General features: G+C 40.0%; 1 protein-coding gene across 2 annotated transcripts in view; it reads right to left on the reverse strand.

The window, feature by feature from the left end:
* The window catches only part of Aff2 (ALF transcription elongation factor 2), a 521318-nt gene extending 516859 nt beyond the window's left edge, over positions 1-4459 (reverse strand). For both annotated transcript variants that reach the window (XM_050129237.1, XM_050129236.1), the window contains exon 1: positions 4326-4459. In XM_050129237.1, the coding sequence (XP_049985194.1) occupies positions 4326-4372 (47 nt within the window). In that variant the 5' untranslated portion in view covers positions 4373-4459. The remainder of the gene's footprint in view (positions 1-4325) is intronic.
* Positions 4460-17060: the final 12601 nt, after the last annotated feature.

The following is a 17060-nucleotide window of genomic DNA, read 5'->3' on the forward strand; positions in this document are numbered from 1 at the left end:
AAAATAGTCACATCTAAGGATAATTGACATAAAATGATGGTTCAATGAATTGAACCATTTCTATGTAACATTAATTAGCATATTTGAATGCAATATAATTTTATTCATCTATAAAATGTTTGGAAGGTCATGAATGAATAGATTGACTGATTCATTTTTGAGTCAGTCATTTTCTTTCATGATTTGTGTATTTTAAAGTTGTTAAGTGCTTGACCGGATCATAAACAAAACAATTCATGTATCATCAAACTGATTTCTAGCATGAAATTATTTCTTTCTATGTTCAATAGATACAACTTCTAAGATTTACTGAGACAGCTTTTTTTTTTTTTTTTTTTTTTTTTTGCCGGCTATCTGGAGGTTGTAGAGTGCATCTTTTCAATAGAAAGCATTACCACTTTCAATCTCTCCTTCTCATGCATGTCCTTAAAACACTGTATCCAATATAATTTGCTGAGTGAATATTAACGCATACCAGAGATGCATATAACACTAGGTAAAAGCACAAACTTTAGAGTTTCTTTTTAATGCACCACAGAGTATAAAGAGAAAAAGATCAATGTACGACAGCAGAGAACAGGAATTCTGTGAAGCACCAGGCCTTAAAGAAAATGAGACACTTTCCCCTCCCCGTGCTGTTCTAGTAGCCCCAGCATGATGGAGGTTATACTCCTATTTTTCACACTTTCCCATCCACAAACAATCCTGTTCAACTCCTCTGGTAGACTATAGCTAAGGAAGCCCTAGAGGACCTGTGTGGACTACGGGAGTGGGTGGAGGCAGATGGGCTGCTGTGATGCAGGCCATGCCTGGCTGGAGCCAGAACAGTTCACTTTTGTCTGGAAAGCAGGTCCCCTCCTCCAGCCCCCACAAGGTCCAGAAAACTTGGGAAAGTGTTAGCTGCTGAAGCAGGCCCTGGGGGCTGCCTTCATTCAAATGGAAGAAGCCTGGATGGCACATGGCTCCTTCTCAGGCTTGACAGCCTCACATAGACCTTTGAACTTTCTATTTATATAACAGTTTAGTGAGTTTAAGTCTCTTCCTGTATAACTGCCCATTTCAAGCGTGCCTCTAATTAGGCTACTTGTGAGACATCACATAAAATCTAGAAACAACTGATGCAGTCCTTTGCAGTGAGAATCAGGCCACTGTCATAATCACTTAACAATTTATTTCCTTGCGATTTTTAATATTTGAGGTTTGATATCATGGAATTTTTCACTTTTCTGCTCTTAAAATTTGTTTTTTATATTCCTCCCCACACACATTTTCTTTTTTAATAAAAAAAGAAATTGCCTCACAAAAACAAGTTTGCATGCCATAAAAACAGCACTTAATGCTATGGAGGTAGATTCTCTAGGAATAGAAAACCTGTACAATTTGTAAACTTTTACATTTATATTAATGACTTTGACATTGCTGATAAAAGAATCCAAATCTTGCCACACTATCTCCAGATACCTCAAGAATTCATTTATTAACAAGGAGAAATCTATGGAATAATTTAAAGCATGAACTATGCTTTGTCCCCCTCCTATGTCTTTATTCCTTCTTTTAAAAAGATAAGACAATGTATTTGGCAGGCACAAACATCTGTGCCTTTCTTTTCTTTCACAGAATGGTTCATATTAAGCTCCAACTCAGGTGAACACTGTTCATGCATCCAAGAATCCTAAAGAACTTGAGCTTTCACCCTTTAATTGAGTCCAGAGCATGACCCATAAGATACCATTGTAGTTTGTAAAAAACAGTGATACATTCTGAAAGGCATATGAGCACTCCCAGGTACTGCACGTATCTTCACACCACAGCATCATTCATACCCGATCTTTTGAGTGAACATTTGTCCTAACACAAACTTACATTTATCAATAAGCATTTATTTTTATTTACCATAACCAAGTGTTTGTAAATAATGCATATATCTGCTTATGTGCAGTCATTCTTCATTAAGCTTAAGAAAATGGGTTATTTTCATTTAATATTTTTACCTCTCCTGATGCATTTATTGATAGAAATTTAGGTAGAGTTACCGTAGACATAGTTCCAAGCTTGCTGTTCCACAAGTGAATAGGTTTAATGCAAATGAGCTCCTTAATTTTCATGCCTTTTCCTCCTGTCTGTCTTTCTACACACTTGGGACAGTGTCTATTATCACTTTAAGCCCACCAGTTATTTATGAAGTGGAAGTAAACATATAACAAAGATATAACTAGTATTCTCATAAAGTCCGAAGTGTTTTAAAGGTTACAGAGATTATCATTAAGAACAATGTCAAGTTCACACACCATGGTCATATTCGTGTGTCCTTTCTCTTTGTAGGTGCTTAAAATATAGAAGCATAACCATACCACAAATATTTATAAACATAGATTCATGAGAAAACTTGCCCCTCACATTCAAGCGGGAAGGAGAAATTGTCCTGAATTATGGATACAGAAAGAAAAGATAGGTTTATACTATTTCCTCAGTATTTTTCTTCACATCTACCAAATTGTCAAATCGGTCAGCATGCTCTAAAATGGATGTCACACAGTTACAGATGAAGAGGAAAATGATTTTGTATTTTCCTTAAGAAGAGATATCATCTCTAAAGTGAAACAGGGACACGTGTTCCTGAAAACCAGAAATTAAGCAGAAATGTTCACAACCCCTTTAAATATTCAACTATATAGATATATATAATTCAACTAGAATTAAAACAATAATATATGTGTGTGATGTATTCTGGAACATAATATCTAGTATACGTTTAAAATTTCAGCTAACCCCTGAAATCAATTATAACAATGTCTGTTAAATTAGGTGTTACCTAAAGCACATATTAGACAAATTTGTATGTAAATAATAATGCTGTGGTTATCAGTTGTCAGGAAAATACATTACTATAGCAGAGTATAGGTTGTATACAGGAATACAACATTAAATTGAGCAGCAATTTCAAGATTTTTAAAATACTTTTCATAAGAATAGATTCTTTAGTTGTAACATGTTTTCCTCATAGCCGAGAAAATTCCACAGTTTTTAAGACATCTATTGATTAATATTGATATATTTAAACATTTATTTAGAATTGCTATAAAATAAAATGCAAGGGATCTTGGGTTTGCAACCGAAGCAGTCATGAGTGGCATGAAGCTATTGGCCAAGCCTCTGACCCTTTTTAAAGAAGGAAATTGCCTAAAACATGACATTGACAATGAAAATTCCTACAAAAATAATGCACAGCATTCATAGCCAGCAGTTTGTAGTTTGAACCTTGGAAAAGATTTCAAACTGTTGATGGGCACTACAGCTTATTCTCATCGCATTTAAAGGGCAAGGGCTGAGAGTACCATTCGAAGTCGCTGCGCCGAGCCTGCCTCCTTCTTCATCTAAATACTTGGGCTTCGGAGAAATTTTTTTTTTAAAAAAGTCACAAATAAAGGACGAAAATGTTTGTAGTAAAGGGTGAAGTTTTTCTAAAGTTAATAGATCCGAGGATCAGTGTCTATGCGCGCCTGCACACCACACAGAGGAACAACTTTCTGCCCCCCTCCCCCAGTCACCTTTGCACCATCTTTAAAAAGCTCTCCACTGCAACTTTAGCATATTTTGTTAAACCTTGGAATTCTAGCTGTGTGCCCATTACACAAACCTAAGGCTGCCTCCCACTGGGAGGCCAACAGGGGTTCAGAGGCTAATTAAATGTGCATTGACTTGGGAGCTACAGACTTCAGGGGACAACTTCAAAAAAGCCTAGCGCTAAAGGCAACTGGGCCATAGGTCCCTAGTGCAGTGGCCCCTGAAGACGCTGTTCTGAGAAGAGGAACGTAGGTTGGGTAGGCTTTAGGGTAGGTTTTGGACCTATGCCTTTCCGGGTGGGGATGGAGGTGGCGACAGTGTGGGCGGTGGCCGCTAAGCAAGCTGAGGGTAGCTTCTGAGTACCTGGCTGTCTCTTTTTCTCCCGCCACTGGCTGCTGGCACTGACAACTGGAAAGTTAAAGCATTTCAGACTGGATCCTGCCCAGTGATCTACTGGCGAGAAAAGCCCCTGAGGTCGTGCGGGTGGGTGGCACGGAATCTGCTATGGGCCAGCTGCAACTCTTAAGACTTGGAGTGCAAAGGGATGCTTTTGCCGGCATCCCTCCCTGTCCCTGCACCTCCCCCATCTTTGCTCCCCACCAAGGAGTCACTGAAGCCAAAGCTAGGGGTGTCTGGGAGCAAGTGGGAGGGTGTCCGGGGCGCCCCCCACAACAGCTCTGGCTCTTCTTAACAAAGGCGAAAAGCCAGACCAGACTAAGGGATCCCGCTTATCAAAAGAGAAGGAAAATTTTAACACCTACCACTGCTGTTCCAAGTCCCAATCCCTGAAAAAGTCGAATAGATCCATAGCGGCCGGCCGGGCGGCGGCGGCTGGCTGCCGTCTGTCCCTGCTCGCTGCTTGTCTGCGCCGCTCTAAGCTGCGCGGCTCTCTCGCTGTGGTCTGCGGCAAGGCTCTCTGGCCCTCCCGCCCGGTTAAAAGTGCTCGGGCCGCATTAGCGGCAGCGGCGGGCACCCGGGATACCTGGTCTTGCGCTCCAGAGCAGTGGTGGTGACCGCGGCGAAGGCGATGGCACCAGGCAGGCAAGCGCCTGACCGCCCGCTCGGGTCCACTCACTCCGCAGCTTCCCGCGTGCCCAGCGCGCCCAGGCTGAGGCTACCGGCGCTTAGAGCTGGGGCTGACTGGGCCGCCCGCCTGGCAGGCTGCGGGCGGGTGGCGACGGCAAAGGCGGGGGCGAGTGAGGCAGTGGCAGTGGCGCGGCGCGGCAGCCGGGGCGGCAGCGGCGGCGGCGGCTGCACAGGCGGCGGCGGCCAAGGCAGCATCACACACTTACACACTCACAGGGGGCGGAGCCTGGGCAGCTTGAAGCCGCGACGTGGAGCAGACACGCTATCATTCTTGGATCTGGCAGGGGCTAGCCCCGCCCTCCTGTGCTCCTGGACACCCCCCCCCCCATTCTGTCAAAATCAGCTGATAGGGGCAGTTGCAGAGCTGAAGACTCAGACTTGGCCCAGGACTCAGAAGAGGTTACAGGGACACAGAAGAGGGTCTTGCAGGACCAGAATGTAGGCTAGCAGAATGGGACACCCCTCACACCCTCAACCTACCACTGGAATGTAGTGTTTGCCACCAGAAAAGAATATACAAACTGCTGCAAGGGAGGGGTGGCACCCTGCTGCCATTGCCTGCAGTCCCTGCCTAGATATTTCTCTCAGACCACTGGATCAAACTTTTGCGTCCCCAGCATCCCTCGGGGCCGCATCACGGGACACTTGTATTCAGGGAGGACAAGGCGGTCACCTTCACCAATTTTTGCTGTGCTGAGTATCCCAGCTTGAGTTCATGCTGCAGCATTCTCCTGGGCTGAGGTGGGTAGTGGTTCCTCAGTAGGTCAGCAAACTGGGGCCCTGGATTTAGTATGCTGCAATGGGAAGGACAAAGGGCAGCCCCCTTGAGTGGTCCTTGGGATAAGTGATTACAGTATTAGTTTCCTTCAACAGCTACCTCGTGTTTTGGGCAAAAGACTCCGGTGTTTTCCTTCTCTGCGAAACGGGGAAACCGCTGGATAATGTGCCCACTATCCTACGCACCAGCTGCTTCTCTTCCTTCTGGCTTGAGAATGGTCTCTCTGCGCTTGAAGGGCTTAACCACACCCCTCTTCTCCTTTCAGTCTGCACTTCTAGCCCAGGAAAGGATGAATGCATTCCTTTAGCTAGTTCCTCAAAGGAAAACTTTCCTCACATACTCAAGAGAAAAGAATATAGGGCATTACAAAAGCTTGTTCAGTCTGGAGCCCAGCCGTCTGATTTGCTTCCCTATTGTCCTTTCAAGGAATGTACAGTATTGGCACAATGGTGACATCTTAGGGCTGGAAGTGAGCACAGGTATAGACAACATTGATATAACTTCTTAGCCTCAGTTTTACCACTTGTAAAACTGAAGACTTACTCTATTGGCCATCTGGCTCATCCTCATTTTTTTCCCCTTTCCTATTTGAATATTTGTTTTCAATCAGTTCACACACTCAAAATCATCCAAATAGTATTGTTTGTTTTTTTTTTTATCCAAATGAAGTGGGACCCCCACTGGGTAATTTGCTCAAGATCTAATACTTTTCACAACCTTGAACTTGAGATGCTATCCACTGTCTAACCCTGTAGAAAGTACTACAGCTCTGTCTTTAGATTACTTGCGCTCAGGATTTAGTTTATTTTACATTTATAAGGGGAAGAAAGCACATTCTTGGCATACAGAAGTAAAGCTCTAAGGTGCTTTTACCGCTATATCCAATTTAACTTTCCCCAATGTCTATTTTGCATGGAACCAAGTCTTCAATCGATACTATTGAACTGACAGAAAATCAACCAATGGACAGCCAAAGGGAGACCACACCTCAAATCAGTTTGTTAATTGGCTACTTGTTGACTACACTGCACAATATTTGCTGCTATAAGAGTTACAGTATTTAAAAAACAGGGTGGCCTCAAATTATCTTTGTGTCTTGTATATATTCTGTCCTAGATATAAGTCCCTCAGGTGACAAGATATACCCCATTCAGACTCATGGCCCTCAAACTTTGTGCTCTCAGTAAATGATACTCAAATTTCCTTTGATTGCTAATAGTGATTGTCACCATGGGTTAGTGCTTGATTTGCTTAAAAATCCTAACACAAACCTAGAACATCTGCAGTTAACATTTAACTGGGGATTGTGGTCAATTGTTTTATTTTCCTCAGAATGAACTATTAACTGGGAGAGGACATAAAAGCTGTATTCTAAATAAATTGTCAACAGAAATAAAGCTGCTCCTTTAAGAGTTCCAGACCACATCACCCCACTTTCTTCCCAATCAGCAGGGGGACAGAAGCAGAAGCAGAAGGAACCAGCAAGAAGCAGCACTCTGAACAGAAGTGCCTGCAGGTAGGAGAGAAGAGACAAGTGGTGCTGGCTGCTGCTTCAAAGAGGGGCACGGGCTTCCCCTTCCCAAGATCAAAACCAAGCTGGAAGGATGGACTGTATAGAAGCAGTTTCCCCTCCCCACTACCTTCTCCAACAGGAAAGAGGCAACATAGAAGAAGCCAGGCTGTCCCTGATGTGAGCCAGCCCAGCCCTAGCACACACTCACTGGGGGAAGTTCTGTTTAGATGTTAAGACTAGTTTTCTCCCTTAGTGCCAGACTTGCCCACCCCTGGTTCTAAGAGCAGTAAAAGGTGAGAATAGGCTGACTCCTGGATACTTGGGCAAACACCATGGATACAAATCATGCTTTCTTTACCAAAAGCTGGCAATAAAAAAGGGAAATACAGGTTTCAGAAGTGATAGTTAGCAAGAAGTAAAAATTCTCAATAATGCTCCCTAGAGTCAGAGCTCCTTGCAACTGTCCTGCTACCAGCAAGACCATCTAGTCTCCAGGGGACAAGTTACTTTCCTCCCATTCCACTTATTGGACCAACTTCCCCAAGGTGAAAGGCTCCTCGAGGCTAGTGGTTGTCCTGGATTTGTCAGGCAAATCCCCTTAGTTGTTCCTGCTTTCCTGACCTAGCAGGGCCTCCTACTTCAGGCCACAGCTTCACAGCTGTCAGTTCAATTCGGTATTTGGAAGCTGCACACACTCTCTGCTCTGCTTGATCCTCCTCTCTGATGGCATCTGTCATTTTGACTACCTTGCACACTGTTCTTCGCTAACCTTCCCCATTCACCAAATCTTGAGCCAAAGGGAACCTGCTAGGATGACCACTGAGCAGTCTTGGCAGGGAGCACAGTATCAAGAGCAAGACTCCATGTCTCAGTCCACTTAGGTAAAGTGAAATTGTTATTAAGAGGTGTGATTTTAGAATAATGCTGACTCTTAAGATTGTAAAAAGGGAGATTGTTTTTTTTTCTTGAATTACTTTTAAAGGAGTTTAATTCATAGTCTCCAGGTATTAATCTTCATTTCAAAGAATCTGAAAGCCTCAATTCCTGCAGTTTAATAAATTTTATTTTATGTCACATAGATTCTGCGAGTGTATAAAAACTAAAATTAATTTAAATTACTTTAACCACATATGTCAATTACAGGAAAGTAACAAATTACAGAGTGATATATATATATATCACACATACACATATATGTATATGTGTATGTATATATATATATATATATATATATATATATATATATATCCTGTCTTAACTCAGATTTCCACATTTGTTTCTGACCTGGCATGCAGTAAAGGCTGATTTACCTCCTAAGAAGAAATTATGATCTGGGTTATCTTATGTTCGTGAGCCTATTGTATTTAATTCCATGAACTCCATTGGGAACATCAAGGACCTCTATGACAGAAAAAACTGACGCCAGCTTAAGTTTAGAATGGGTCACCATAACCGACACTAGGATAGTTTACTCAAATAAGAAGCAACCTCCAGAATAATCCATATTAAAAGAGCACTTTCATATTTTTTAACTTCCAGGTATCTGTACTTAGTTGTTCAATATCTGTTGCATTAAGGAATCACAGGCCTCTTGAGGACAGGGAGAGAGACTGTGCAATGAAACTCAGCACAGCATTTGACATCTGTTGGGTCTCCTAGGGTTCATTCAACCATTCAATGATGGTGGTCCATGAACTGATTTTGACTTGGCTCAGGGTCATCCTCTAAAACTGTGATGATGCAATTTAAGAATATACATAAGGATTTCCCCCAACTATTCCACTTCGTACTTTGGATCTCAGTCATGTATTATAACTGAAAGTCATTACCATGGGGCTTTCTAGTTTCTAGACAATGAGTTGACTTTAAAGGTTTTTCAAAGTTTCTGGTTCTGGGTTCCTGGTGAGTATTATATATCAGATTCTATCATGCCCTTAATAACAGTTTGTGATATTTCAGAGGTGATGCTATTCTGATTCTTAATACAAATTAATGTAATTCCTTCAACACATTTAGCATGGCAGCAAACAGATAAACTTGATTGACTGTTTATTATATACCTAGCTATTAGAGTAAACATACATTTCCTTTACCCTAAAACATGATTCTCTAATGTAGGTACTGCTACATTATGATGTAGGTAATGTAAATCTCTCTTACAGAGAAAAAAACATTTACTTAAATTCACAGAGCTCAAAAATGTTTTAACCAGGTTTTGTACCCAGGTAGATTTGCTACCAAATCCTTCTATTAATACGTATTTACACAAAGCCACCACCATTCTGCATTAACAGGGGATTTCTATCACTGTAATTATGGAAGGTATGCAAGGCATTATTTCCATTCAACAGCCAAGAAAACTCAGGTTAAGTGCCCCAATGAAGGTCACATAGTTGTAAAGTTGAGTAGCTGAGACACAAATATGATTCTCTTTGAGTCATGTACAGTGTGCCCTTTATACTTACTTTATTTTTATAGTTTTAAAACCTAGGAGTTTGGGAGTGTAGGTATGTCATCAGTTAGCTGTTACATTAAAAAATATTTTCATGATGCAATTTCCCTGATCCCAACTGTGGCTAAATCTCAGGAGTCAGATGGCTGAGATAACTGTTGTCTTAAAGAAAGCTAGTATGACAGGCAACAGGAAGCAAAAAAAAAAAGGTGGAGAAATTCTTGTTTCATCATATTGAAAGACCAAGGCACATCTTTTTCCTGAAAATTAGAAATCTAGAGCTAGAAAACCTCTTTGATCAACTTCTGAGGAGAGCTCAGTAGTGGTGCTCTGAAAGGCATCCGCATGGAATTGTCTTCTACAAAAGATCACAATATAACTTAAGTACAAATCTACAGCTATCTCTCTCCTAACTTACTAAGGAATCCATTTCCTTATGGAGAAATGGAGAGAGCTGGGTATGATTCAAATCTGATATTCCACGGCATCTAGACTTCAAGTTTCTAGGAAGGGACATTCTCCCAGTCTCTGACCTAATGTAGATTTCACACTATAATGATTATGTAGGCATTATAAAGAGTCAATTACCTCAGTCATAGAGATCACTTATTTACATTCTTTGCCCAGTAGATTAAGTTCTGTCTGTCCTGGAGCTCTGATCAATGATACTGGGCTGCCCTGGTCAATCCTTTCAGCAGTGCAGCTACCAGAAGACGTTTCCCTGATTCTCCTCCCCAGAGATACAGGACTGGGTTCTGGAGGCATGTCATTTTCATAATGGTCAGGGAAGAAAACCATTGTATATGAAAGTGCTCTGCAAATAGCAAAAGTCCCAAATCAATGTGTACTGTCATCTCTTTTAGAACTGGCATCTCAGAGGCTTCTCAGCAGGCGAGATCAGCAGTACTCTGTGTACTAGCTGTGTCTGCAGGCCTTTCCTAGGAATTGTTGCTTGTTTGCAAAAGGGGTTTCAGAATAGGAGTCCCAGGGGTAGGTTGATCCCGAATTTCCCGAGAAACCGCCACACTGCTTTCCAAAGTGGTTGCACAAGTTTGCATTCCCAACAGCAATGGATGCTTTCTCCACAGCCTCTCCAGCAAAGGCTATCATTGGTGGTTTTGATTTTAGCCATTCTGACAGGTGTAAGATGGTATCTTAAAGTTGTCTTGATTTGCATTTCCCTAATCACTAAGGAAGTTGAGCATGACCTTAAGTGTCTTTTGGCCATTTGAACTTCTTCTGTTGAGAAATCTCTGTTCAGCTCAGTGCCCCATTTTATAATTGGGTTGATTAGCATTTTACAGTCTAGTTTCTTGAGTTCTTACAATGGGGATGTTCTATTGGGAACTCACCAAGGCCAGCTGGCCTGGGTCTGAAAAAGCATGGGATAAAACCGGACTTGCTGAACATAGCGGACAATGAGGACTACTGAGAAATCAAGAACAATGGCAATGGGTTTTTTAATCTACTGCATGTACTGGCTTTGTGGGAGCCTAAGCAGTTTGGATGCTCACCTTACTAGACCTGGATGGAGGTAGGTGGTCCTTGGACTTCCCACAGGGCAGGGAACCCTGATTGCTCTTAAGGCTGATGAGGGAGGGGGACTCGATTGGGGGAGGGGGAGGGAAATGGGAGGCAGTGGTGGGGAGGAGGCAGAAATCTTCAATAAAAAAAAAACAGAATAGGAGTCCCAGTATCTAGTAAGTTTCAAATTTGATATTTTAAGACTAGTATTCTAGTAAGAAAAATTAGTTTGTTTTTTTTTTTAGATGAGATGCTGGTCATTAGTTTTCATATTAAGACAATAAAAAGGTTCTAATTTAGTGTTTTTGTTCGAAGCATCTTGACTTTGAGTATAATTAGGACTCTTTCGTTGTCTAATAAATTGCTAACAATTGAAAATATTAACAGTACCCATAGTAGAAATGAAATGATTTCCTAAAGTGACCACATAACCATTTCTGCCATTTTTTTCTTTTAGAGGAAGTAGAATTCATTAAAATATTGAAGCTCTGAATTATTCTTGAAAGCTTTGATGCTGGAACTAGGAGTGATCGTCAAAGGTACAAAGACTCTGTGGTGCTTTGTGGGCGAACGGATGGCAATGGCAATGATCCTCAACCTTGGGAACATTGGTCTAATGACTTGACCTCCTGGGCATTGCTGTCCTGAAGAGACCTGGCCTGTTACAGCAGAGTTGATCCCTTCTCCTTTCCCAGCAACTGAACCATATCAGAATAATAGTCAACCTGAAGTTCAATTGTTACATGACTGAACAGATTTTCTAATGTTTGCCCAAAGATTCCATATAGGCTCCTTCAACTCTGAACCTAAAACATTCTTAATGAATCCATTTCCTTGGTATTCACTGATAAAGGTATTTAGATATGATGCAATTTTCCTGTGGATAGTTACCCATTTCAAATCTGATACCTGCTTTATATGTTGTGAAATATTTCAGATTGACTTGAGCCCAAACTTACTTCAATAACCTGAGAAAATGTAGTCTAGAAAAGGGACCTATCCCTTGCAAACCTGTAATGGATGTTTTTCCACTTGATTCCTATAGACTAACAATTAATGATGTTGCTTGGCCATCTTATGTGACTTTACCTGTTAGATCATGATGTCTTAATCCTTCAATGCAACTCAATCAACAAGATGATTAATGCAAAATGTTTCCTTTTACCCACCACTATCTATTTTTATATATCAAAATATTAGATCCATCAGGAGACTTTGTGGCTGTCCATAGACTAATGGAGACCTAAATTACTCACCAAGACCACAAAGACAGTTATATCAGGATCCATAATCATTAGTAATTTCTTTCGTTTCAAAATCATGCAGTCCCAAAATAGTAAGTCACTGTGTCTTGTGCCATTTTCTATCATCAAATATTTATATTTATTACGCAAAATCTTAAGTAAAGTCATATTTTTTGGAGAAGAATGTAAAATTTAACTTAAGAGTCTGTGAGAGACAAGTTCCTTTATTTAACAATTAGTAATCTAATAAATTATTATCTGCAAATATCTATTTATCTCCAAGAGTTTTCAGGCTAAGTAAATCTTTGTCTCATACTACTGCTTGAAAATATGTAGCCTCTAAACAGAAAAACATGCAGCCCACCTCATTCAAAAATTAGTAAGCACTATATAGAAAACATACAGTCGATTTATTTAAAGCCTACATTCTTAAAATAAATTATTTTGGTTCAACTGAGTATAAAGTGCCAGCAGAGTTCTCAGTTAAAACAATAAACCCAAAGTATAAAACCACACATTCTATAGAGGGAAAAGTTCTGTCCATACTTTGTGCTTCCATTAATTTCATTAATAATGTGTTCTCTCCAGTTAGTGTGAGATCTTCTTTCAGTTCTTATGCAAGCATCTCCAATCCTCCTGCAGTATTATCCTTCCCATTTCGATGGGGCTCAAGGACACAGCTTTGCTTGGTATAGCAAACATTCTACCACTGACCCGCATCTCCAAACCCACTCTTTATATTTCCACCAGGAGAGAATGCTTATATTCATTCTAATCTGCTGGATTACGATAATACAAATGTTTCGTATGGGCCAGATGAAAACCATATTCTGTATCGAAAGCACACAAAACTTGCCTGTTCTACGTATTTATCTCAGATTCATCATGACCCAAAGTGTTACAGATAAAGAAATCCTTTTGATCTGAAGAGGGATTGAAAACTACAAAACATGTACATCTCTCTTCAGTTTCCATGTGTTTGACTTCTAGCCACTGAATTGGCTTTCCATGAAAAGTTTATGTAAATAAGCAATTATTTCAACTCATTAACCAATATTAATAGGTTTCCAAGTAACCAGTTGGAAGTTGTGCATCATACTCACTAATGTAGTTTCCAGAAATACAATGAAACAAACGCGACAAAAACTTTCTACTAGATTTGTGTTTATACTTAACATTTTAAGGTTGAACAAGCATCAGGACCATTTATAGGAACAAGAAGATCATAATCCCCATGAGATTTATAAGGACACTGTGAGGTAAGTAACATCTTTCTCCTTCTGAGCCATTTAGTCAAGGTTCTTACATTCCTTTGAACTATAAGCAGAACTTCATTCAGTAAACAATATAATTAAAAGTATTCAGGCTATTGGGCTGTTTAAACAATGGCTTTCTATACAAATAGAGATATCATAAAAGTTATCAGATAGTTTTTCGTGTCCTAAAGTGAAAATACATGCCAATCTTATAGTAGAATAGAAAACACAACACTGGTTATTGCTGAAAAACCATACAGATTTTAACCATAAAATATTTATCACAGAAAATTTAGAGCTCAAAAACTCCTTGAAGATTATGGATAAGTTGGGGTAACTAAAAAAATAAGCTAAAAATGGGGTAACTGAAAAAAATAAGCGTGAGAAAGTTTAAAAGCCCTGGGATTTGTAGATAAAGAGATAAATCAGAAGAACACTTGCTGTTCTTAGCCAAGGACTCAGGTTTGATTCCCCCAGAACACATATGCTAGCTCACAACTATTTGTAAGTCCTGTTAAAAGGGATTGTACACCCTCCTATGACCTTCACAAGTATAAGCATTCAGTGTATGCAGACAAAGCCCTTAGGGACAAAACAAAAATAAATATTTTTTTGAGACAGAGACCCACATTGGAGCACTGGGCTGAGCTCCCAAGGTCCAAATGAGCAGCAGAAGGAGGGAGATCATGAGCAAGGAAGTCAGGACCACGAGGGGTGCACCCACCCACTGAGACAGTGGGGCAGATCTAATGGGAAGTCACCAAGGCCAGCTGGATTGGGACTGAAAAAGCATGGGATAAAACCGGACTCTCTGATCATGGTGGACAATGAGGGCTGATGAGAAGCCAAGGACAATGGCGCTGGATTTGTGGGAGCCTAACCAGTCTGGATGCTCATTTTCCTAGACCTGGATGGAGGGGGGAGGACCTTGGACTTCCCACAGGGCAGGGAACCCTGACTGCTCTTTGGACTGGAGAGGAAGGGGGAGAGGAGTGAGGGGAGGGGAGGAAAATGGGAGGCTGGGAGGAGGCAGAAATTTTTTTCAATAAAAAAATTAAGAAATAAAAAATAAAAAAATCTTTATAAGGAACAGAATTAAATTTCAAATGCATGTGGCCTGCCTAGGGCCTCTATTCTTCATCAAATGGCCTATCTGGAAAACACACCTATATGTGATATCTTCTAGGTTCTTGTTTGGGCTCCATAGGCTCATATATTTGGATTCTTAGTCACCAGAGAGTGGCACTCATTGAGAAGGATTAGAAGGCGTGATCTTGTTGAAGTAGATATAAGTTTATTGGAGAAAGTGTGCCACTGGGGATAAGCTTTGAAGCTTCAAAAATCAATGCAAAGACAGCCCCCTCACCTCCCACCTTCACCTGTAGATCAGGACTATGTCTGCCTGGGTGCCACCATGCTTCCCAATAATAATAACTCTGAAATTGTAAATATGCCCCAAATCAAATGCTTTATTTTCTAAATATTTTATTGGTCATGGTATCTCTTCAGAGAAATAGAACAGCGACTAAGACAAGGGAGATATAACTTTTAAAGCTTGTAAAATAAATAACCCAATCTTCTATATGATTCAAAATTGGCACAAGATCAGAAAATGGTCATGTGATAAAATATTATAATTGGTATAGGGTTGGGGTTTGGGATGGAAAATATGTAGGTTCAGGGATCTTCTTTAAAAATAAAAGAAAAAATTGGATGGAATAATAAGTAGATTAGTGTGAGCTTCCTCACACTAATAATAATAGTGAGTAATAGAGCGAATACTTGTGAACTATTATTTAAAGACAATTTATATTGGTATAGATTCTTGTATATTGATATAAATTCAAATTATATTTGTTATATTGAACATACTCCTACTTCTATTTACAATATTTGTACACCTATGCAAAAATATTTTATCATACTGCATTCCTGCATGTTTCTATCTCTGCCTAAGACATTTTGTATATTGATACAATTTTATGATATATTTATTTTCTTGTACTATACATTTCTACCTCTTATCAAGATACTTATACTTCATTTACATTTTGATGTCATTGTCCTTATTTGCTGCATAGTTGTTTAAAAATTGTTTAATATTCTAATATAAAGTCTTAGTCTTTAAGCTATACAGATATTAAGTATTATAGGACAATAGTCATCCATGTTCGTCACACTTATAGCTAGACTAATCAGGTTCTTTAAATACATAGAGATTGCATTCCATATAGACAGATAATCTTCAACCACTTCAACAAAATGTAGTACATGGCATTTAAATAACGTAGGGGTGTGTTGATGTGAGAAACGATTGCTCCTGTCAACACCAATCTATTCCTGAATGCTGAGCACAGGAGACACTCCACTTGGAACTTGTCTTCTTCTTGGAAAAACTGATCTTTGGGCAAAGAACTGCCCATGCCTTGACCACTGACAAAATGCAGATATCTGAACAGGACAAGAAGAATACAAGAAAAAAGACTGCCAAACCTTGCCAAGACAGGGTAATATGGTTTTAAATTTATTCCTGCCTCTAAAAATGGTCTGTCAGTTACTCTAAGCCTTAGCCAAAATTGGTTGCTCCAAAGTTGCAAATGAGACTTTAGATGACTGTCTAGGCAGCCAGTTGTCTCTGTCAATTATTGCACATTTTGGAAGTTGTTTAATTGCATTTTCTGTTCACTTAGGTAGTATTATTTTCCTTCTCATGTGTTTGATGGGGGGTGAAGACTAGATAGGTATATAGTTATTTTCCTCTCATGACTTAGCCAAACCATATCTAAATATAAGATTTAGACTCCTTAGAATTAAATAATTATCGAAATATTTAATATATGTTTCTTGCTTAATATTGTTTATCCTGGTTGTAATTCTAAATTTTATACTTAATATGTTGTTATTATACAGAGTATTGTATTGGATTTGGAATTCTCTTACTTGGACAAAAGTGGGAAGTGCTGGGGGAGCTCCTTAGAAATGCTGGACCAGATTTGGCATGGCGTTGTGTTCTAAAAAACTCCTACCAGGCCAGAGAGATGCCTCAGCAGTTAAGCCTGCTCTTCCAAAGGTCCTGATTTCAATTTCCAGCAACTGCATGGTGACTCACAACCATCTGTAATGAGATCTGGTGCCCTCTTCTGGCCTGCAGGCATACATGCAGACAGAATACTGAGAATAATGTACACATAATAAATACAGTGTTTCGGTTTCTCAGGAAATTCGGGATCAACCTACCCCTGGACCCAGCAATACCACTCTTGGGAATATACCCAAGAGATGCCCTATCATATGACAAAAACATTTGTTCAACTATGTTCATAGCAGCATTATTTGTAATAGCCAGAACCTGGAAACAACCTAGATGCCCTTCAATGGAAGAATGGATGAAGAAAGTGTGGAATATATACACATTAGAGTATTATGCTGCAGTAAAAAACAATGACTTCTCGAATTTTGCATGCAAATGGATGGAAATAGAAAACACTATCCTGAGCGAGGTAACCCAGACCCAAAAAGATGAACATGGGATGTATTCACTCATAATTGGCTTCTAGCCATAAATAAAGGTCACGGAGTGTATACCTGGTGAACCTAACGAAGCTAAAGAAGAAGGTGAACCCAAGAAAAAACATATAGTTAT

Source organism: Alexandromys fortis, unplaced genomic scaffold (genome assembly GCF_014885135.2).
Source record: "Alexandromys fortis isolate MF-2015 unplaced genomic scaffold, M_Fortis_MF-2015_v1.1 scaffold_275, whole genome shotgun sequence".
Taxonomy (NCBI): Eukaryota; Metazoa; Chordata; class Mammalia; order Rodentia; family Cricetidae; genus Alexandromys; species Alexandromys fortis.